Source organism: Clinocottus analis, unplaced genomic scaffold (genome assembly GCF_023055335.1).
Source record: "Clinocottus analis isolate CAN_PGR_092001 unplaced genomic scaffold, fCliAna1.0.p SCAF_11, whole genome shotgun sequence".
Taxonomy (NCBI): domain Eukaryota; kingdom Metazoa; phylum Chordata; class Actinopteri; order Perciformes; family Cottidae; genus Clinocottus; species Clinocottus analis.
Genome location: NW_027175832.1, coordinates 4229977 through 4253724, shown reverse-complemented (window position 1 = coordinate 4253724; position 23748 = coordinate 4229977). Strand labels below are relative to the sequence as shown.

At 44.9% G+C, this 23748-nt stretch overlaps 1 protein-coding gene across 1 annotated transcript in view; it reads left to right on the top strand.

Moving 5' to 3' along the window:
* Positions 1-13010: 13010 nt before the first annotated feature.
* Positions 13011-23748, top strand: part of ephb3a (eph receptor B3a) — a 28702-nt gene continuing 17964 nt past the window's right edge. Inside the window, exons 1-3 of the mRNA XM_068601468.1 lie at positions 13011-13604; positions 19195-19259; positions 21518-22190. Coding sequence (XP_068457569.1) covers positions 13541-13604; positions 19195-19259; positions 21518-22190 — 802 coding nt within the window. The 5' untranslated portion in view covers positions 13011-13540. The remainder of the gene's footprint in view (positions 13605-19194; positions 19260-21517; positions 22191-23748) is intronic.

Sequence of the window (23748 nt, the reverse complement as noted above, 5' to 3'; positions counted from 1 at the left end):
ACCGAGTGTGACTGAGAAAGTTTGTTTTGTTCCGATCATGGAATTGAAGCGAGAGAAGTTTTTAATATTGCATCCCCACACCAGTGAGTGGGTGATGACTCACCCTCATGCATGAATCACGCATCAATAGTAGCCTCATTTCACTCATGATCCATGAAGATGAGGATGGAAATGACAAAAATAGCACATTGTCAATATTTTAGAAAGCCCCTTAAACTTTCACAAATCATGTTTTCAGGGGAGCTCGTGTCCGATGCAGAGACACGAGCTCGCCTGCAGTTTGCAACCTGCCGGTCGAGTGTTGCAGTTCTTTCCCAAAATCTACGCCAGAGTTTATTAAATTGTGGTCTATTTCCAAAATGTAATAATAAACTATAAAACAGCAAAAGTAGACATAAACATGGTAAAGGTAAATTTGTCTATAATACCAAAATAAAAGGTTTTCAATCCCCTTCGGTGGCATCTAAGCACGCAGATAGTTTGGTTGAGATCGGTCGGGTATTTCTCTTCCAGCAGTTGTGTTCCTGTTACGCTTGAACTACTTTCCAATGTTGTCTGAATCATTTTTCAAAATCAAATTCCATTCGCCTCCATTGTACTGGGGTCGGGGCCAAAATCCCACTGGGATAATTAAAAGCTCGGCTAAATGCGATCTGCATGGATGGACATCACCAGAGCAGTGTATCCCTCTCTCTCGGGGTCCAAAAGAGGTTCCAAGATCAATACGAGGGGTCGCGAGATTATTAACAAGACAGAAGGAAAAAGAAGAACAATTTCTACGCCACACAAAATCCTGTTCATTTGTTTCTGTGAACATCCTTCTTGCTTGAAGTGCTCATTGACGTATGCGAGGCACCAGACATGGGAACCACCGAATAAGGAAACTCTACTTTTGGTGTTTCAGGAGAAAGGAGAAATTATTAGAGAACGCAAAAAACTTTCATGGGCAAGTAAGTATTGTTTTAACACAGACTTTCAGGGTGTCATGAAGTGTCAGGCATGAGTATGTGTTGTAGAAGATGTGCAACTGTCCTCGTGGTTGAGGTGGATGAAGAGGCCTGGAGAAGAAGCAGAAGGGAATTGAGCTTATTAACTTTAGGAATATGGAAACATTGCAATGCGCCGGCCTCGCGTTAAGTCAGGAAACACCTCTTCAAAAACATGTGCAGCCTGGAGATGGTTTCCTGTTCATATTAACCTCTCTACACTGACCAGAAACCTCTTAAAAATGTGAACGCAGAATGGCAAACAAAGTGAAACAAAACCGGTTCGTAACTGGAGGGTTGTTCGTGGTGCGTGACGGCAGCGCGACGCTAAGAACGTGTCCCAAAATAACAACGTGTTAAAAACATATTATCCTCCTGGAAAGCATTGGGTCAAAGCATCACATGTACAGAGGAGACATTGACGGCCGTTTTTGTTTGCAGCCACGTATCAGGAGGATTTGTTTCATTTGTTTACAGCTTATCCTCAAGCATAAAGGACCAGTCTGCTCTCACTATGTTTGTGTTATAATCAAATGGAAACACACTTCCTTGCAGGTTTAATTAACTTAATGCAGAGTCTTAAAAATGGGAACGCTGTCTCAAACGAACAAAGGGAAGCGACGTCGATCATGTGCAGCCAACAGCTCCGGCGGGCTGTCTCCACTGTTCTTCTCCTGCTTATTCAATTGCAGTAAAAGCTCGCTTCGAACCAAAACCCCCGGCGAATCCATTAATCTATAATATTTCCATGCTTTAATGGAGCCACTGAATTCCATAATAGGATTAAGTAATTGTTTGCCATTTCCCAATATGATAATTGCATCCGTGTCATACACGAGGAACTCTGGCCTTGGAAACATTATGAACTCACAGGGTTCTTTCTCTTCAGAAACAATAAAGGGCGATACATATTGGCAGGTTCATTAGACGCCCGGCTCTGTTCCTGGAAGCCGGCGGACGGATTGAAAAGAGCAGAGATGTGTTCAGCTCTCTCGGCTCTCATTAGAACTCTGGCGGCGGCGGCGAAGTTGTCTTGACAGTCTTGAGAGAATAAACCAGCAATTTAAAAACGTCAAATGAATAGATTATTGGGGAAAAAGATGAAAACAATCAGAGTTGAAGCGCTGCTTTGCACGGCACAGTGCAGTGAGACGCCGTGTCTGCGTGTCAGGACTGTCAGCAACGTTCACGCGCTGTGTCAGCTCATCTGAACGCCATCAGAAGGGACTTGAAGAACACGCCGTGGTTCAGGCCCAGAGGACGTACGCGAGGTACGTTCTGTACATTTACTGTCAAGCACGTCCTCTTTCCTTTCTCTCCTTCTGAAGGGGTTTTTTTCTTCTGCAGAGAAGGACATCAGAAAATGTGTCGACCACAAACCAACAACTCCTCTAATAGCCACGCTTGGCCAGTGGGCCTAAACTTCTCATTTGGACGCTCTAGTTTCCCCTCCAATGTTCGTTTCGGACGGCTTGTCAATACAGTTTGTTACTTGCAGAGTGTTTTTTAAAAAAAACAAAAAAACTTCTATCTTCACAGTAAATAAACGCTTAGGTTCAGGAAAAGAGTCTGCATCAGTCCTGAGTTTGTTCGACCCGTCCACCTCGTGCTGTTTATACCACGTCAGCTGCTCCCGTGGAGTGTGTAGCCCGGTGGGTTTGTGTTGGAGTGAGTAGAAAACCCCACACGCGATCGGACTGGTTTGAATGAACATGATTTATTTATGACTTAGGATGTGATCGATATGGTTGAAGGACGACCTCTGTGGACGCGACAGCATTCAAAGACCCTTGTATGTGTTTAAAACCTCTCCGAATATAATTTGGTTAATTCTCTGTGCTGGACAAACGGCAGTCTGAGAAACTCTCTCTCTCTCTCTCTTTCAACATCGGTTGCATATCTGTCTGTCTCGGGAGAGGAATCCCTCCTCAGCTGCTCTTCTTGAGGTTCCTTCTGTTCTTCCCTGTTACATGTGCTTGTTCAGGATTTCTCTTTTTAATCTGAAGCAAGAGTCTAAACATATACACACAGAGCGTCGTTGTAGATTGTAAAGCCACCTGAGGTCATTTTGTGAGTCATGGTTTTGGGCTGTAAGACTAAAATTGAATTGACTTGACATAACTTGGACCCATCACAAACACAGCTGCTTATTAACGGCACAAATACAAGATGTCAACCTGTCGTACATGTTTTACATCCGGCTGATGGACCGCTGCCACTGTGCCACACTGTGAACTCATGAAAGACTTTCCTGGTTGATTCATTCAGCAGAAAGATGTCAACAAGGCAACAGAAGCAGAGCGCACTGCATGACAATGAACAGGACGGTTTCAGGATGACCTGACGTTACCTCCGAGCCATGCAGGGTGTGTATGCTGTAGCGCTTTGCAGCGCCGCAAACTGGTGGTGCACTTCAGTTCAATATCTGTCCTCCTCCACAGCTCAAAAAGGTCTAATCCATAATTATGTTTATCCCCTCTTTTGCCGAGTTTGTTAGACTTTCTGTCACCGCTACTGACTTTAAGGAAAAGGGCAGCGGTGACACTCTGTCACACTACCGCCTCTCCAAACTTGGGTCGAGGCTTTTTTTAGATTCAGCCAAAGTTTACAGAAGAGCAAGCAGCACCAGTTCTATTGCTCACTTGGGAGGCTATATGCACTAGAAGGTGTATAAATAGAAATAAAGCAAACATTGAGGACCAATCTGGTGGAAGAGTGGAGCAAGTCCATCGCTCTCTTGTTGAGAACGTGAGGATGAAGAAGACGAAGACGTGACTGGTGCGGATCACGTGACTCTGAGTGACCTCTCAGCGTGAATTCATGATTTAACGGTTTGATTCTGTAAAATTATTACCCAGACGTCTTTCTAGTTTCGATCATGTTCCTGTTTTATGAACCTTGCTTGATCTGCCTTATAAGAAATGATCACTTTTTAGTTTCTTCTCCCGACATTAAAGGCCTGGGTTCAGTGCACTTATCATTCTTTCCGTGCTACAGACGTCACAAGAATACATAGCATGTACATAACTGTTTATACTGCCTATCATATTACTGCATATTATACTATATTAGCATCACACTGCACTGCACCTTAACTTCTTCTTTTGCACTCTGGACAGACACAAACTACATTTCGTTGTCACCGTACTTGTGCTGTGTGCAATGACAATAAAGTTGAATCTGAATCTGAATGACGGGACACTTCTGATAGGACCATGCATCGGACGCTTCATTGTGACCTTGTGGTTGACTTTGGACAAAATATAAACAAATTCACTCATTTTCACTCACCCATCTGGTCTTTTTTATTCAGCTAAGCTAAGCTAACAGCTAACTTGCTGTAGCTTCATGTATAAAGCAAAATGCATTTGTGTTATTGCGGTACTGTATGTGCACTGCATTGTGGGACAACCGTTTACATGGAGAGCACATTCAAGTGCATTAACAATGCAAACTCGCATTTTTGAGTACACTTATTTGTCACTCAATTGCACTTTCTTGTTGTTGAATGTCCTTCATTCTCAAAACCTGCTTAGGAGAAGTATTGCGTGTGGAGTTTAGGTTTTGCACTTCGCCTTTCTGCCACTAGGAGGCGCTTGTGTTCCATGAGTGAACGGCGCTCCCCTGAAAACACTGGGAATGTATCTGAAACACACAGCCGGTTGCATCATCATGTTATACATCCAGTGTCCTCGTGCCAGACGAAATCCACAACCCCAAATTTCAGTTGGTTTAGGCTTCTCGCTCTCCTCGCTCCGCGTCACCACCTGTCGCGTGGATGAGGAGGAGAGGAGGACAGGAGGGCACAGTCACCAGCTCGCTCTTCATCATCACAGCTATACCGGTAGATTCGGCTGGGGAGTCATTTCTGATACACACAAGTTGTAGCAGCCTGCAATACTCCACGGGGTTTGGTCCTGCTAATCCGCTCAAATAGGAAATAAATCGTTCTCAAGGCGGTTGACTCATATATACACACACATATACACACACACACACACACACACACACACACACACACACACACACATACACACACACACACACACATAGATAGAGACACACACAGGGCACATGGCATCACCCTGACCTCATTATGAAAAGGTTTTAGCCTTCGAACCACAAATTGACTCTCCTCCTTTCTCCAAGCCGAGGTCCAGCTCAGTGAGTCTCCAGGTGAAAGTAGTGTGTGATGCACTGTGTTGGAGGAGGACGAAGTCTTCGTAAACAGCGACAAACACAGCTAATTCAAGTTTGTGGATGGCAGAACTGGATCTTCCATCTGGTTTGTATTGTGAAAGGCAATAACAGGACCAAATGATGTATTGTAAAAACAAACAAACAACATATTGGGTCTATTTTGGACTGTAAGGTGTAACAGTGTAATAACTCAAACACTGTACATAAAGAGAATTTAGTGGCAAAAGATGACAATTATGAATTGGAAAGCCTTCAACTAACCTAACTAATATTTTAAACAGTACTAATATATGTGAATGTGGTAATAAGGAAGTATGAGGTACTAATTATGCTAATAGCAACGTAAAAACTATGAAAACTATTCTATTACTATTCTCATACTGAACTGAATTGCTTCATGTCAATTTGGTTTACGTCCAATGCACTCTACTTTAAGCTCTGTCTGGGTTTCCAGAAATAACTCCCAGTTTTGGTTTTCCATGTTCTGATAAACCCGCTGCAGCAAAGCAGCAGACAGATAGTTAGCGACCAGCTGCTGCACATCGTGAAGCATTGAGCCGCTACGAGGGAAAGATATTTCTCTCAGGAGTCGTAGGGATCAAAAACATAGCTAGAGTCAGAATTGGACTTAAATTAGTCTGATAGCAACACGACTCCAAATGAATAATGACCTGTACAGCTTTGTTTAAACTCGTGCTTGGCGCTGTAGCGTTAGCATCCGCAGACGGCGTGCGAGCGCCGAGCGTGAACAGAGGCGTGAATACTTTATGCGTTGCGTTATTCTCTGAAACGCCAGAGGGCAAACCAACAAAAATAAAAACAGTGCAAGCCAGAGAAATGCCCAGAAACAAAGCCATAAAGCGACCTCCAGAAAGTCATATCTCATATTCACGATCTACTTCATTGCTCTTGTACTTAAAGAAAGTATTACATGCATTATGAATAAACAAAGGTTCAATATCCTGTAAGCAATTTAGATTTGGCTGCAAATACATATTCAAATGGCGATTTTTAAGAGCACTTGTTTTAAAAGCATTTAAAGGTGAATTGCCCTACTTTGTATAATCCTTAGACATGTAATTAGTGTTTGTATCAGTGATCTATTTATCAAAGCCACGTGACCGCACCGCGAGTGCCAAGTTAAAAAAAATCAGAGGTGCACGACCGAGCTATATCACACTCCAGCAAGTGTGAAGTACACTTAACTGCTGAAGGTGCGAATAAGCAACTGCTTGAGCTCCATTTTCCACATTTTTTAATGAGTGACTTCTGCTTGTAATCGAATATCTGAACGGCGTCATATTGCTTCTTTCGCTCAAAGGTCCGCCATTTTATGATATTCCTAGTTATGTTTAACTTTTCACATGTGTTGTATAATCACCTAAAAATAAGAATCCTTGTGTTTTCCTTCACAGAGTCCAGCCCTGTTGCGCTGCTGTGTTTCTTTGGAGGGACAGACCGAACACTGGCGACGAGGCGCAGCATGTGAGCCGCAGCGTACAAAATGTGCTAACGCTAGCCACCTTTTGACCCTCGTTGCTCCTGCACACTCTCCCCTTTAAGTACACATTATGAATACTTCTATCACTGAGGATACGTACCCTGTATTGACCAATACCAAAGCACGGGCACAATCACGGCTTCTAAAAATAGATCTACGTTATATTTTGTGGTAATTGGTTGTTATACCGGTTGTATTTTGCCTCGGGCGAGAACATGAGCTCTGCGTGATCGTTTCTGTGCTCGAGTGGAAGCTAAAGTGTAGAATGCTGCCGTCAAATCATTTGTGCAGCTTGTACAGCGGTTAGGAAATCCTTTGTTAAAGTGGAGACCTTTTGCTGGAAATCAAGCTGGGACACTTCGGAGTGCCAGACAGCTTCTTTTTTTTTTTTTTTTTTAACACCAAATGAGAAGTGTTAGAAGCAAAACAGCCTGACAGCAATTACTTCACCTACGGGGAGAAGTGGAGAAGCTGTAGGACAGTGCAGAAGTGGCCACTTGTCGAGAAATATCACAGCATGATGTCGAGGTCAAAAAAAAAGCCTTCGTAGCTACTGAACGTTAGCGTGTGTTCATGATGGATGTAGAAATAGCCGTTTCTCAACATCTCTATCCATTGGACTCGGAGTTGCAGCGAGACTAGAAAATTGGAAAACATGAACCCATTTGCATTCAGTGAGTAAACAGAGTGATCAAACACACATTTAATGTTCACAGGGCTCTTCACTCTGACCGGCTGTGGCTGCAAAGAGCAAAACAGTTTCTCCACTTAAAGCTACACGAGGGGGCCGGCTATTTATTAACAACCAGCGTTGAGCTCAGAGTTATATGTTCACAAGACAGACCCAGCGACGGAAACAACACGAGTCTCTCATTCTCTGTCCTCCGTTATCTCATTTGTCTCCGTCCTGTTTGATCGTGTCCTCGCTCCATTTCAGCTGATGAAAAAACAAATGTCTGTATTCATTTTTGTTCCGCCTCCACTATTCCCTCTCCCTCTCCTCGGTCTTCCTGTGGGAGACCGGTTGGCTGCGCTGTAGGCTGGTGAGGGATGTGAACACAGAAAATAAGCAAACACGCCAAAGCCGGTAATTGTTAAATTGCAACAAATGGACCCCATGTGACCCAGACGAATAAATTCAGAAATCAACAAAGCCGACCCAGACCCAGTTTATCTAAATTCCAATAGTATGCTCAGTAATGGAAAAACACTGTAGCAATGCCATTTCAAATAGAGCCCGATGTAATCCCCAGCCCACCGGGGTCCATTTAATCAATGCTACAGACATGAGCATAGAGGAGGAACAGTCTGCAAATGGAAGTGGAGTTCTGAGTCAGCTCACAGGAGATTAAAAAGTAGAGGTGGATGAATAATGGAGGAGGAGAATGGTGGGAAAATTGCAGAATGTGGCGAATCATCAATAACGCCTCCTGTGAATAATTCTGAAAGAAAAAGACTTCTGCTGAAACTGTCTGTGCCCACGAAAATGGAATTGTTCTTAATTAGTTTTTACTGTGTATTGCCTCACTGTGCGGACGAGCGTTCATTATTTCACAAGCAAGCTTCCACTCATCTCACCGAAAGATTACCTGAGATGAAATCCCACATTATGCAGGCCCCCGAGAAGATAAGTGACAGCTTTCCTGCTGATTAGCTGTGAAGTTTTGGGAGTCAGAGGAAGTGCAGCCGCTGTTTGGTGGAGCTCTCCATCCCCCCACCAACCCGGAGCTGCGGCTGACACTGACAGCATCATAAGAAGAGTCGACTCACGGGCACTTTTCAGGGAGACGAACACGGCCAGCTTCGCCAAACCAACAACAACTCATATTCAATCAATCAGTGCTGCACAGAACCGCACGTTGACAGCAGTTTGTGGGGAGGAAAAAAAAGAAAAGAAAAGAGCCCGGCAGTGCTCGCGCCTCTCAGCAGCAGCTAAGAGCCAGCTCCCCGTCTGAACATAATCGTGTATCATTACGTCGCCAATCAATGAAGCAAAGCGCCACTCCCGCACAAATTCCATGTCGCGTTTCGGCAGCGCTCACGAGCACGCTGAGCTCTTCATTTTGGCCTCGTTAGCAAACAATGAGCTCAGTGACAGATATTCAAATATATGCAGAATTATGGTGAAATTCTTTGGGCAAAGTCTCCTCCTGGTTGTTTTTTCCTCATTATCTGACAGTGTTGTCCCCCCATTAACTTTGTCTCCCAGCGTTTGTTGACAGAGCCTTTTTTTTTGTTGGTTTTCTCACAATAGCAGCCCCTAAGAAAAGATTAACTACCTTTGTTGTTGTAAATAGAGTTAATTGTGTCAGATTTGATGGCGAGATTTTTTCTTTCTTCAGCTTTTCCATGTTTCTGCTGATATTGTGTGACATGGAGAAGCTTTACGGCAAATATGCTTGTTGGTTTTCTTGCTGAGAGTTCGACGATATTGAGATCATTAGTGAGAATATTGATAGCACAAGAATGAAGATGAAGCTAAAACTAGCAGCCGGTTAGCTTAGCTTAGCTTAGCTTAGCGCAAAGACTGGAAACGGGAAAACATATCACATCTTGTATGTTTTGCTTGCACCAGAAGAAATGTAGAAATAGATTGTTTTTGGGATTATGACAAACTATTTCTTGGCCCGGCGCTTTGACTTCCTGCTAACTTACTAACTAGCTGCCGGCTGCAGCTTCATGTTCACCAAACATATCTTCTCATCTAACTCTTGGCAAAAAAAAAAGTAAATAAGTAAATTGTCTAGTCCAAAATCTCACATTTTTATTGAAACTGTAGGTCATATTTATTTGCCGTGCTTCAAGCATAACTCAATGTCAATGTTTAACTGATGTTCAGACTCTTTTTTTTTGCCAACTATTAAAACATTCCCACCAAAAGGTCACTGAGCTCTTCGGGAGCCTCCTTCATCGGGAAATGGAGGTTTCCTAGTCCAAATGTTGTAAAAGACAAGAAGTCCTTAAACCACTCAGATTTCTTTCTTTTTTTATTTGACAGACTACTTTGCGTGAGAGAAAAGCTCCACAGCCACTAAGTGGTGATGAGATTGTTCAAGTTCATTTTCAATTCCACGCGACAAATAACCCGAATTTAATAAGATTGTTGGTTTGTCGTAATTAAAAATGTATTGAAAATATTCCTGCCAAAAGCCATTTGGTCTCCGCTCTGGAATATTAATGTCATTTATGCATCTGGGAAGAATATAAACTCCATCCATTAAGTTTCTTTAAAGGGTTTTTGTTCAGAAACAACAGAAAGACACTGCTTAGATTCATATAAAAGTCACAGGAAGATGGCAACATGCATGAGTCAAACACACACACACAAAGTTACACACACGCAGTGCGGTGAACTGGACAGACTCCATAATTCACGAGTAGTTTGCAGGAGACAGTCTACTTGTGGAGATGTCCTGTCATCCCCTCTTGTCAGCTTAACACTGCTGTCCCACTGAGCTCGTTTTCATTCCCTCCACCTCATCCTTGGCTCCTCATGTCTCCTCTGCATGCTCGGTAAAATATGAATTTTTCTCCCCTGAGCCCGAGAACAGATTTCTCATCTGCAGCAGGATGGGAAGAGTCTCCAGAGCAGCAATTCTTTATTCCACCTGTCGTGGCAACAACTGAAGCATGGACACACAATCCCCGTCCAGTCAGCATGGAGAGTTTGAGATTTAACTGTCACTTTATTGTGTGTGAGGAGGTGAAAGGTCACGCTGGAACAACACCAGCGTGGATGCAACTGGAGGCCAGACAGCATGGGTCCTCTTTCAGTCAAAGTGATACAATCTGAAGACAAAAAAAAGTCTCCACACAAAGACAGCAAACTAATACTTGCTATTAGTGGAAGTGGAGAGATAACAGACAGTTATATTGGATTTTTTTTTTTTTTTAATCCATTAATAATTATTCTGTTTGTGTGTGTTTTAACACACTGGGGGAATTCAAGGACTGTTACAAAGCTGATTTTTAAATTGTGTCCAAAACACTCTCTTGGTCTCTTGTGAGCGTCTTAAAGACACTTACAAACGACGCTACGAGGGATGTTTAACAAACATGAGCCCCACAGCAGCAGCAGCAGCAGCTCTGGCACATGTCATGTGCATGACCTGCTCACGGTGACTGTACCAGTGCTGACATGAAGGACACTATCTGGCCTTTTTTGTGAGTCTTAGTGTGAATGTAGCTGGTTAAAGAGAGCTGTCCGTCACTGGTTTCAGTGGTGGAGGCTGACCCCAGCCTGCTGGGAACTGAACTGTAGTTAATTAGTGCACAAAGCCTGCGGGACAAAAGAGACTTTGGGGTTTGAGGTGATTGGGGAGTTGCTTGCATGTGGGGGGTAAAGTTTTGAGAAAGAGAGAGAGGGGGATTAAATTGGGGATTTTGAGCTTGTTGCACAGAGGGACTTTTGGGGCGAAACTTTGTGTGTGTGTGTGTGTGTGTGTGTGTGTGCGTGTGTTCTTGTGTCAGGGTGTAGCAAGGGAGGAGGGTGTGGGTGGGAGGGTGGGGGGGGGCGGTTGAAGCAGTGGGAGTTGGGGGCACACAGAGGGATGAATTAGCAGTGTGAAGGGGAGCCTTGTCCCTGAGCTGGGAGCAAAGGCTTCCACCAACCAGCACACACACACACACACACACACACACACACACACACACACACACACACACACACACACACTTTCTTTCTCTCTCTCTCTCTCTGCTGGAACCCGCAAAGGGACAAAAGACCGGGTGGGTGTGGTGGAAAGGGACCTAAAAGGAGAGACTCCAGGACATAGACTGTAAAAGGTCAAAGTATGACGTGAACTAATGAGGGCGGGCAGTCTTTAATGAGGAGCACTGCAACTGTATGCAGTTCATAACCGCAGTAACAGAAGGCTGTACTGTATAACTATGCTCAAGTAGTAGATGTCTGTGCTGTTTTCTCTTGACTTTTATTGTGAAATTCATCAAATAATGGAAATTAAACAAATCCAGTGGGGCTGGGATCCAGATGTGTCTGGTGCAGGGGCCTCTCAGCGGGGGGCGCTGTCTCTCGCTTGTTCCCGCCAGTGAGACCACCGACCCCCTGGAGCCAGAATTGAACGCTATTCAGCGGCGGTGCGCTGCGGTCCGGTCCGGTATCACCAGCACGGACACACACACACTCACACACACACACACACACACACACACACACACACACACACACACACACACACACACACACACACACACACACACACACTGCGGGCTGGTGGCCAACCAACCAACCAGCTTCCTCCTCCTCCTCCTCCTCCTCCTCCTCCTCCTCCTCCTCCTCCTCCTCCTCCTCCTCCTCCTGCCCCTCCTCTTCTTCTACCTCCTCCTCTTCCTCCTCCGCGCCCCCCGCCAGCACCGTCAAGCAGCACAGACACGTTCAGAAAACGTCCGGAAGTGTAGCAACTTTCAACTTCACAATAAAAGCTTTAATATATATATATATATATATATATATATATATATATATATATATATATATATATATATATATATATATATATATATATATATATACATATGTTTTGGTGAAAATCATTTACAAGAATACATGAGCAACGCAGCTCACTATCAGTGATGTCAGAGCAGTGACAGGTGATTTTAAACAGCTGCTGTGACATCACTGGTTAGGATGAGGTCATTGTGGCCGGTGAAGGCACAACAGATGCGTGACTCACCTTCAAATTACGCTTTAATTCATATTGATTTGAGGGATGAGAAGGAACAATGTTGCACACACGAAATGCCATTTTATTGCGAGGAGGCGGTCTATGGCTGTCAAATACGCTTTAACTAACAGCTTATTCTTTGAATATGTAAGCGTCAAAATGCAGAAAAATGAAGGTGTCACAGCAGCTGTACAAGAACCGATACATAGTAGTCTATAACTAATAAGAAATTCTAGAAAAACTATGAAAAACATCCTAAGTTTAGAAGCTAGAAAGTGCAGAGGATGCCTAATGTATCATGAATAAATGCATGAATACATATTAAGTAGCCTTCACACCAAACATATAAATACTAAATGATAAGGAATAACAAATCTCCCCATTGCATATACTGAATTAATAATGAAATTAAAAACCACATGAATACTAATTACGCTAATGATAAGAAGAAGAACAACAACAACCGAAACTAATGAAATGACACATCTGTCCTGACACATCGTGTTGTGTCATGATGAATGAACAAATGGAGTTATTGATCCACATTACGTCGGCTGCTCTTATTTTGGAAAACCTTGACCGGAAGCTCGCCATGCATCGTGTCTGCCTTGACGCAGCCGGAGCCCCCAGCCTCCTCCGAGCCTCCGTCCCGGTGTTGCCATTCCGACGCACATCCCTCACGGAGGAGCAACAGCTACACGGAGTTGCCCCCCCACCCCCCTCAAAAAAAAGTGGACTACACGGAGCCCTCCTCGGACTGAGACGACCCGGTACGCGGGCTCCCCCCCTCTGCTCGGCCGGGCAAGCGAGCAGAGAGATGCGCCCCTGGGCGGAGGTTGGTTGTCGGTAAAGTCAGATGAAGAGACAGAGGCAGGGAAAGGGCGCAGTGTAGCGCTGCCCGCATCCACAAGTCCGGAGGAATATCGAGACCTGATTGAATGCAAAATAAAGAAGCGCCTGCTTTTTTTTCTTTCTTTCTTTCTTCTTCTTCCCCCTTCACATTTATTTATTTATTTGTGGGTAGAATGGGGCGGTGCGAGCCCTCATCACAAGTGAAGACATGAGAATTGGGAGAGGAACAAAAAGCTCGGCTGCAGAGCTTTGAGTCTCCATCCACCCCTGAAGGGTCCAGTCTATACACCTTTATTCATGTTGCAGAAGCCTGTTTTATGACAATGGATTACTTGCTGTGGCTGTGCAGCCTCGTTGTACCCGTGGTGCTGGCTGTCGAAGGTACGTGCTTTCATATTTTTGATATACTTTTGTCGTGTGAATGAACAATGGACTGTTTGGATGCACTCGAATTAGGCGATAAAAAAACAACAACACATTATTGTCAATAACATGAGCATTGACATTAAAACACACACAGGACACAACTACATGTACAGCTAAATGATTAGGCAATATAGTCCACAGTGTGTATTTCATCTGATAATCTGAGTTTAAATACGAGTCATTCGTGCTGTTTACAGGGTAGAGGTGAAATTAGATCTGCAAGCAAGACTCCGGTCATGTTTTGGATAATTAAACCTGTTAATATAATACCAACCCGCTCTGTTAAATAGCCAATTCCGCTGAGTATCAATTTGCTCTTTGATTGTTATCCAATCTACACATGTATCCGCACGCCCCTCGGTGTGTGAGGTGACATCCCAGTGTTTCCCATTGCGGCTGAAGAACTGCTGCCCTGTTGCTATTGTCCCTGCTGTTGTCACACCCACAAGCTGAGAGAGGATGCCCACCTGCCCTGCAGCACCAGAGAGAGAGAGAGAGAGAGAGAGAGAGAGAGAGAGAGAGAGAGAGAGAGAGGCAGATACAGTACAGAGGGGCGTCCCTCTGCTGTCACTGTAAAATAGAAGCGCACTCCTCACAAGATGCATGTTAAAGGTTGAAACCTGCTGTTGGAGGGGTTCGGCCACCAATCAGTTGCTCTTGGACGCTTAAACGCGCCGACCAGAGCGGATCAATGTCGGCCCCTGGAGCACCTTAGGGACTCGCATGTGAAACGCATTAGATGACAAGTGTGAATTAAAGGTCAATGGCTTAACAAGTATGCTGCAGCCCCTGAAGCGCTCTCCATCACTGAGGGAGTATGCTGCTCCAGGGAGAAGCCCACCCTCTCCTCCACCGCCGCCGCCGCTGCTGCTGCTGCTGCTGCTGCTGCTCCCCACCCAGCGACTCCTCTCTGAGCTGTAGCTACATTTCTCTGCCTCGCCTCCTTTTTTTTTTTTTTCCTCCTTCTTTTTCTCCCTCTCTGTCCAATCTGCCTCTCCTGGACCACGGCCAAGCCCGATCCCTCATCAATTCTGGTGTCAGCAAGTAAATCAATGCAGCGGCAGCAGCCCTCCAAGTCCCAGCGGGCTCTCAAACCGTGATGATCAGCCCCGCTTCCCCAACCGGACCACTAACTGTTACTCAAAGCTCAGGGGTTAACTAATGTTTGTCCTCTGAGGATAAACATGAAGGGCAGATCACCGGATGGGTTTAAATGAGGGTGTGTGTGTGTGTGGGGAGGGAGATGTTTTTTTCAGTGAGTTGCATGTTGTTTATTTAGCTGCTTACTCAGTGGATTTCTACACATGGATTGAATCTGAAATTTGTTGTTTTTTTTCGTCTTCCCATTGGCAAGTGTTTGCGCATGGATAATGTAAGCTGGACTGCAACTTAAAGTACGTGCTTATTTACAAAAGCTACAGTGATGACTTATCTCCATTTTTTCACCAACAGACTGCAGTAAAAGCCTCAGCAACTGGGATGTTTACTGTACTCTTATTTGAAAGCCCCTAAACTATAGATGGCCCATCATGAGGCATTTCATTTACAGGAGGCCTAACCCACAGTGTGTATGTGTGTGATTGTAGGAAAAGCTGATTTCACACTGATAGAGAGCTTCATTCACATGTCCCTGCTTACTATACATCAGAATATCAACAAGAATAATCATGTGTTGACCTGTAAAAGCAGGTGCAAGCAGCCCTGAAGAGAGATTGAATTAGGTCAGCTTGACTGGTTCAGAAAGTGCTCATCAAGCGTCAAACTGAGCAACGCACTCAACTGTTATCATTGTGATTCTATAGAGAAACACGCACTCAAATACAAATGAGCCGCTGCGTAGAACGAGCCCGGGAGTCCACCTATTAAGAGCTGAAACTCGCGACTTAGTCGACGCCTATTTGTAGCCCGTATACGTTTGATCGTCCTCCGATCACCGATGACGACGTTAATATTTCATATGTTTGCTTGTTTGCAGAGAGTGTCAGTGTAGTACAAGGCGAGGCCTCCCTTTCATGATGCACCCGCTCGCTGGAATTGAATAAATCATTAGCATGTGTGAGCTCCCGAAGCGCCCTGAGAATACAGCTGTGTGGCATGTTGGCTCCGGCAGGCGATCGAAAAAAAATAAATAAAAATAAACGGTAAATGCCACGGGCGGTGATGCTCTAAAGTTCCCACTGCAGCATTGTTTTCTTACCCCAGGGGCAGACTGACTCCAGCGCTGCTGCAGTTTTATGGGAGACAGGGGAGATTTCTAGATTTGAGTAATAGCAGCGAGGCGATCTCAAAGGCATTGTAAATTTAACAGGGAGGAGGAGAACTGTGGAACAAATGGGATCTTATTCAATCTCACCAGTTTCTAGGATTTAGTGGGTTGACGATATCACACTTTGGTGAATTGAGTTGTTGGCGAACGAAAAAGCTGATTAATAGTGAGCAACACACACGCCTGGACTCAAAAGCTTGAAGATATATACGGCGTCATCTCTTTCAACTTGGCTCATAACAGTTTTTGTGAAAGTACTATGATGTATGCTAAAATCCAGCAAGAGAACTTAGCTCCTCTCTTGCTCCGCTGAGAGGTCAAAGGTCATACTCGGATACAAGATGATACCCTCACGCTGCCAGGGGATTCACGACTATGCTCAAGAATGCTTCAGCGTAGGGAAACCCTGCTCTCGCAGGGGCTTGAACCGGGCTCTGTATTTGTATTTTGCGTTGTAGGATGGTCAACTCGCTGCCCCTTCGAGTGCATTGTGTGCGAGGTGAAGCCTGTTGAAAGGAGCATCGGCTCCGGCCCGCGGTCGGATGCGGCTGAGTGGTTCTGTCCCTGCTGCCTCTGGGCAAACCGAGAGAGAAGAGGGAAGTGGGGGGCGACGCACCGGATCAGACACCCAGGGGACGGCTGGATCGGCAGCATGTACAGTCCAGGAGCGCTCAGTCAGCCGTGAGCCTCAGAGGGCCGAGCCAACGGCAACAGCCGCTGATTTCACTGATTTGTTCCTCAAGTCTTGCTAATCAGCAAAATATTTGGGCTGTCGCTCATGTCCTCACGCGTACAAGAATAGAAGAATGCTTTTAACAGGGCTTCGTTTTGTGTGTTTTGTCAGTAAATATATATTGTTGTGTGTCACTTAGTACATTTTATGCAGAGGTAGATGTCCAAAAATCAAGGCAGCCACTTATGAATGTCATTATTTTTTACATTAAAGCACTACTCAAATGTTTATTTAAACGTTTCACTTCTTGACACGCTGCTTTCTGCACATAAAAGTATTCTGGTTCTAAATCACGTGCTTAACCACCATAAAGACATTATGAAGTCCCTACGAGTTCACGTGATTAGATCATTCTTAATGCATCATCACTTAATGGTCGTTAATTCAAATGTACTTCATTCTCTAATTTATATGCCACCAAATTAGCTGAAACCAGTTACATAGAAAAAGCACTTCTCGTAGTCACACATTTGATGGGCTTGAATACAGAGAAATATAAAGATGTTTAATTCAAAACTGGTCGTCATACGCAAACATGAATATATTGCAATGCATTAAGAATTAACTCCTTACATAGACTTGACAGGAAATTGTGATCCACTCTGCATTCATTCATGCTTCAAGTCATCATGAATCGTGTATACATTGAAAAGGAATTCGCTTATTCCCTTTCATGTTGAAGGTTACATGAGAAGATTGATCCAACTCTCATGTCTGTTTGCTAAACATGACGCTAGAGCCAGCAGCTGGTTAACTGAGCTGAGCACAGAGGCTGGAAGCAGGGCGTTAAAAGTTAACCTCTGTCCGGATTTAACAAAATTGGTCTGTAGTCTGACATAAACAGATTTTACAAACAAAATATGATGTTAATCAGTGAGTTAGAGGTGCTGTTAGCCTAGTTTCCCCATTTCCAGCTCCGGCTCCTTGTGCTAGCTTCATATTTAGCAGACAAAGGAGTGGTATCAATCCTCTCTTTTAACTGTGCCAGAAAGGGATTTCCCAAAATGTTGAAGTATTCTATCAAGTATGTTTTGCCCCCTTATTATATACAATTACTTATTTCTTTCACGTGGACTGTGATATGTCAAACTTTACATTACTTGAAAGGGGAACAGATCCCAAACATCCCATATGTAGTTTATTACTGCACTACAGAAAACATTGGTCAAATCTCGTCGCCGTTTCCACACAGTTATTAGAGTTAATAATTTGCATTGAAAGGAACCAGGAAGTCCTCCCGCTTGTTTTCGATCTCGCCTGCCACCGCGGTGCAAATGTGACCACCTGATGCACGACTTGAACACAGATGTCGTCCCATCCTGTTTGATGCACGGATCACTATTCGTTATCTCTCGTCCTTGAGGAAGAAGAAAAGCCATTGTGCTCTCTCTAATGAACACGCGGCGCAGACTGTAAACACTGCACATATCTCAGCAGCTACAGATGGACCAGTGATCTATCCCCTCGATCAGACTTCTGTTATTGACACACCGAGACAATGACAACACTGCACTGTAACTGCCTTTAAAAGCAAAACATCTCCCGATGCTGTGGCGCCAGAAAACAAAGCCACGTGTCTTGGGGAGGAGCGCTGCCGTTGTCCCGCACAGGTCATACTATTTGTTTACCCTCTCACGCCCTCCTTCAGCTAGCGCTCTCAACGACTTGTGAGCAAATGGTGCACAGCAGGCGTCGTGTCATTGAGTCTCCATGAAGAAAGCGTAATTGTTTCAGTAATTATGTGCTAACAGCAACAGAACAATGGGAGCCGACACGACCGCAGCTGTGTGTTAAGAGCCCGAGAGAGGGGTCGCGTTCCCCGAGGTGTAATGAACTCGCCGGACCACCAATCAGGTGACGACTGATTGACAGCCTGAATACAATGCTCATTGATCCCCGCTGTTTATTCTCTGCCCTGCGATTGCGTATCCCGCTCTCACCTCCTCGCAGAGTCGTAAAAAAAAAAAAAAAGCTAGCAAACAACCGCCCACATCGCTTGATAGCGGTCAGTCGAGGGCCTCAGAGGCCCCCAAAAAAAGGCCTCACAAGGTATTTTCAGGTGAAAAGCCCCTCTCGCCCCCAAATGTCATCTCTTCACCCCCCAACGCCTCCTCTCTTTCTGAACCGGTGCTAGTTAATGGAATATTTTCCCTCCCAAGGCATCTTGGAGGAGTCTTTGTTCTTAATTCCACAAATGAATATTGAAAGGAGCACATTTGCGGGTGCCAAACACACACACACACACACACACACACACACACACACACACACAGACACACACAAAGAGAAAGCCTTAATTAGGCAGCATCACAGATATGCCTTGATTGTCACAGTGCTTTCAACAACTGAGTGCATGTGGGTGGAAGTTATGAAAGAGAGAGAGCGAGGCAGCTTTACCTGAATCCTTTGTCAAGCAGAGGGAACAAGTGAGTGTGTGTGTGTGTGTGTTCCTTAATGCTGTGCAACAATTTAATTTTGTTTCCCCCCCCCCACTTACACGATATTATTCTGGTTTTATCAACCTTCCTCCTCCTCTTAATTTGCAGAAACCCTTATGGACAGTCGGTGGGCAACCACAGAGCTGGCATGGACCACGTTCCCAGAGAGCGGGGTAAGTTTGTGTGTGTGTGTGTGTGTGTGTGTGTGCATGCATGGGTTGGTTTTGTGTTCTCCTTTTTTCCCCCTCCCTTCATTTAACAACATTTGTTCCATTTACTTGGTAATAGAGCCCAGTCTGCCTTGAAGAGCACACCTCCTACTGTTTTATATATTTGTTTTTGCAGTGTATGTTTGCTTTCCTGGATACTAAAAAGCAAATGAGAAACACATGGTGTCGAAGGAAAGAAACGCTTTTCTGTATTTAGAAAATGTAAAAAAAAAAGAAGGAATATTACACCCCTAAACAACAACAACAACAAAAAATGGCCGACATGCAGATACACAGAGCAAATCCCCGCAGTGTGTAAGTGCTACTGGGAAGGCTGTGTACCTTGAACGTCTCCCCAGGATGGCGAGCTTAATTGAAAGCATGTGTCTGTGTCTTTTATAATACGGACCCAAGAGCGCATTACCGGCAGAAATTAAGGTTTTTCAGCTGACGTCTCCTGTAGGAATGGTGAGAAAATAAAACAACATGCATTTGACCCCGGGGCTAACAGCCTGCCAGACCTCCCCCTCTCCCAGCCAGTGTAATTTGTCTTCGCTACGTGAGCGCAAAGTCAGTCAATGGAAATGGTGGGTTTCCATGGAAACGATCTTCGGCGAGCCCTCCTCCTTCCTCTTTTCCCCTCTACGAGGGCCGGCTCTGAACGTCCCGGCAAGCCATGAAGTCATATGTCACGACAGGCGAGGCAGCCCCCCCCCCCCCTCCATCCTCCATCCTCCATCCTCTCCCTCTCCTCCTCCACGCCTGACGAGCCCATACGTTCAGGGCCCGGCAATTATCATATTTGTCAGGTAGTGCATCAACGTGTTGCCGGTGATTTACGACATCTAATGCTGACTGTTGGGCTCATCGTTTGGGAATAAATTGCACAGGAGCGCCGGGACGTGAGATGAGTTATGCATTATTTTTCTTCCGGTTGAAATAATCAATTTCTGGGGAGCTCATTTGTTATGGAAACGAAGCATTCTGTCCGAGAGGGAATCAGGAGGGAAACAAATGTGAAAAGATTGACTTCGCACAAGGTTATTTCCTAATAGACGGAATTGATTGACCAATGACGCCATTTATTATCGCCGATAATGCTAGTTAGCATATACATGGACATGTAAAGCTATACAGGGATATGATTTAAATAATTTCTATATTGACACACAGTCTGGTGTCAAATTAGTCCTGAAGTGACTTAGATTGTTATCAAGACTACATGATGTAAAAATACTTTATATATATATATATATATATATATATATATATATATATATATATATATATATATATATATATATATATATATATATATATATATATGTGTGTGTGTGTGTGTGTGTGTGTGTGTGTGTGTGTGTGTGATCTTAAGTGCTTAGGATTGCTGCCACTGTGTGATCACACTGACAACATTGCATTTAGATTACCATTTTAATAAATAAGTCACTGTTTCCATTATAGATGTGTGGGGAAAGTTTCCATTTAAAGTTTACAGATTTATGCTCTCATCTCTCTCAGCAGAGATAATACATTTATATGATATAGAAACCACATCTCCTCTTGAGACTGTTTCGATTGCACTGCAGCAGTTATAGCTATGAGCACTGGTTCCTATTATATAAGTGTGTGTGTGTGTGAGTGGGTGTGTGTGTGTTTGTGTGTGTGCACTTTGATAAAGGTCTAACCAACACATTTGTGATGATCTTAGCTGCAAAACGTCCGTCTTTTAACAAACCTCCAACACGTGACGAGCATCAAGAATGTTAGTCCAACATAGTAAAGTCTTCTAAATGATACTCGTACATTAGATGCATTTGAGCTGAACGTATTCCTCACAGGCCACAAATACACAACCACACTTAGTGTGCATTTTTGCATTTTTACACTGTGTTTATAGCAGACGTCACTTTGCTGTTTTGGATGTCCTCTACGCTCGAACGGTTTGCATTAGGATGCACGGCGTTTAACATTACTCCATTTTAATTAACAACATATTGGATATGAGTTTCTGCTTGTAGCTCAGTAGTTACTGAATGCCGTCACATTGATGAATAAAAAACATTAGATAATCAATAGATTTCAGTCTAATTATATTCTAAAACCTACTCTTTCCTGCTCCGTCTCCATCCGTTGTCCGCATTGCTAGCAGTAGTATGTTTTTCCAGAGTCCCTACTGTCATCACTTGCTATCTCACCGTGCGTCTCTGCTGTTTCCACAGTGGGAGGAGGTCAGCGGCTATGACGACTCCATGAGCCCGATCAGAACCTACCAGGTGTGTAATGTCCGACAGCCCAACCAGAACAACTGGCTCAGGACGGACTTCATCCCCCGCAAGGGCGTGCTGCGCGTCTACGTGGAGCTCAAGTTCTCTGTCCGCGACTGCGCCAGCATCCCCAACATCCCCGGCTCCTGCAAAGAGACCTACAATCTGTTTTACTACGAGTCGGAGGGCGACACCGCGACAGAAACCAGCCCTCTGTGGAGGGAGAACCCCTACGTGAAGGTGGACACCATCGCCCCGGACGAGAGCTTCTCTCTGCTGGAGGCCGGCAGGATCAACACCAAAGTGCGCAGCTTCGGGCCGCTCTCCAAGGCCGGCTTCTACCTGGCGTTCCAGGACTTGGGAGCCTGCATGTCTCTCATCTCAGTCAGGGTTTTCTTCAAGAAGTGCTCCACGACCATCGCCAATTTCGCCGTCTTCCCCGAGACCGCCACGGGGGCCGAAGCCACCTCCTTAGTGATCGCTCCTGGGGCCTGCGTGACCAACGCGATGGAGGTGTCCGTCCCTCTGAAGCTGTACTGCAACGGAGACGGCGAGTGGATGGTTCCCGTGGGCTCGTGCACCTGCGTCGCCGGCTTCGAACCCTCCGCGGACGACACTCAGTGCCTGGGTATGTGTGCTTAACGGGCATTTTGGACTTTTATTTAACCAAACCTCTTTTATATGCTCAGAGCAAGTCACCTCAGTCTCTGCCCTCTCCTCTGCATTTATTGTGCGGCTCCTGAAAGGGGGTGAAGGAGGGTGGAGGAGAGTATGAATTAATGAGGTGTTGCAGAGAGGAGCAGCATACAAATATTGCAAGAGCGGGACGGGAGGGAGAGAAAGATAGCAAGAAGGGACAAAATAGAGAGCCTGTAGATTTCTGCAAGGAAAACGCAGATAGTAGAAGGGAAGGCCGGAGAAAAGAGACATTAACATTTGAGTTAAAAAAAGGTGTGCAGAGATGGGATAGTAACAGCAGCCGGAAAAGGAGAAGAATGGAAAGGGAGGCCGGCTGCAGGAAGCCAACGACAGACACGCAAAGCCCCTTCGCACCTCGGTGTGAGGAATAGTGTCGAACATGCGCCGGAGCGCTCATTCTTTGCAATTTGGCGGCTCAAGGTTAAAAGCTTGCCGCCAATGCCTGATAAAAAAGCTCTCCGGAGCTTCAGCCAGCGGTTGCGATGAAGGAGTGTAATTTCCTCCACGGCCTCCCGTTAGTTAATCTACAGGCGGCCACACTCATTAACACCATTCAGGCCGACGTGAGCCAACACCGCCACGCTAACATTAATCACTCAGACGTTTCATTTCTTAAACCTCGGTCTGGCCGCGCACTCGCCGCCGAGCGTCGCACGCGGATGGAGAGAAGGCGACGATGAGGAGGAAAGAAAGAGCGGAGACAATGGAGAGGGAGAGGAAAACATTAGCGTATCGAAAACAGGAGAATCATCGCGCCCTCCAAAAGAGGTTAATGGATTGAAGCAAGACAGCGGGGTGATTCAGCACCCTCTCCCAAAGAGGCGAGGAAAACAAACAAATAAAAGAAAATGATGATGCACTGTGTAATAGAAGAAAAATAAATCAGATCAGAGAGTGTAGCGCCTAAAGGTCTTTGTGAATTATGAGCGGAAACAAAAAAAAAAAAAAAAAAAAAGAGTACATTTTCATCTTATCTTTTTTGGCTTTTTATTGCAGAGTTTCAGAGCTACAATGCGGAGCCATTAGCCGCGCTGATTTTCCTCAAAGTGCCATTGTTGGGAATTAGGGTGTAACTTGAGTTCAAACTGAAAGACCACTTAGGATAACTAGTTAATCACACTCCTTCTCTCTGGCTGGGTTTTATGAGGCCTCACGCTGACAGGACAGATGTTTGCCAGAGACCCCACTTTTACTCCACCAGTTAGGAATGTGGCAAACAGTAAAATGTGGGGCTCCAGAGGCGGATATATCCAGACCTTTTGCTGCTAATCCCCTTTATCTGAATCCTTCTTTAGTGCGGGCTTATGCTGGTTTATCCTTAAGACTCGATATCAGCCAACCTTCAGCGTGACACTTTGGAATTCAAATTAATCGCTTGGACACATCGTCTAAGATTACCGCACTTTGTATATTTTTCTGATAACCCCGCTCGGCTAATTTACGTCTGTTTTGATTCTGGCCCCCTTCATTTGAATTGATTCACCGGC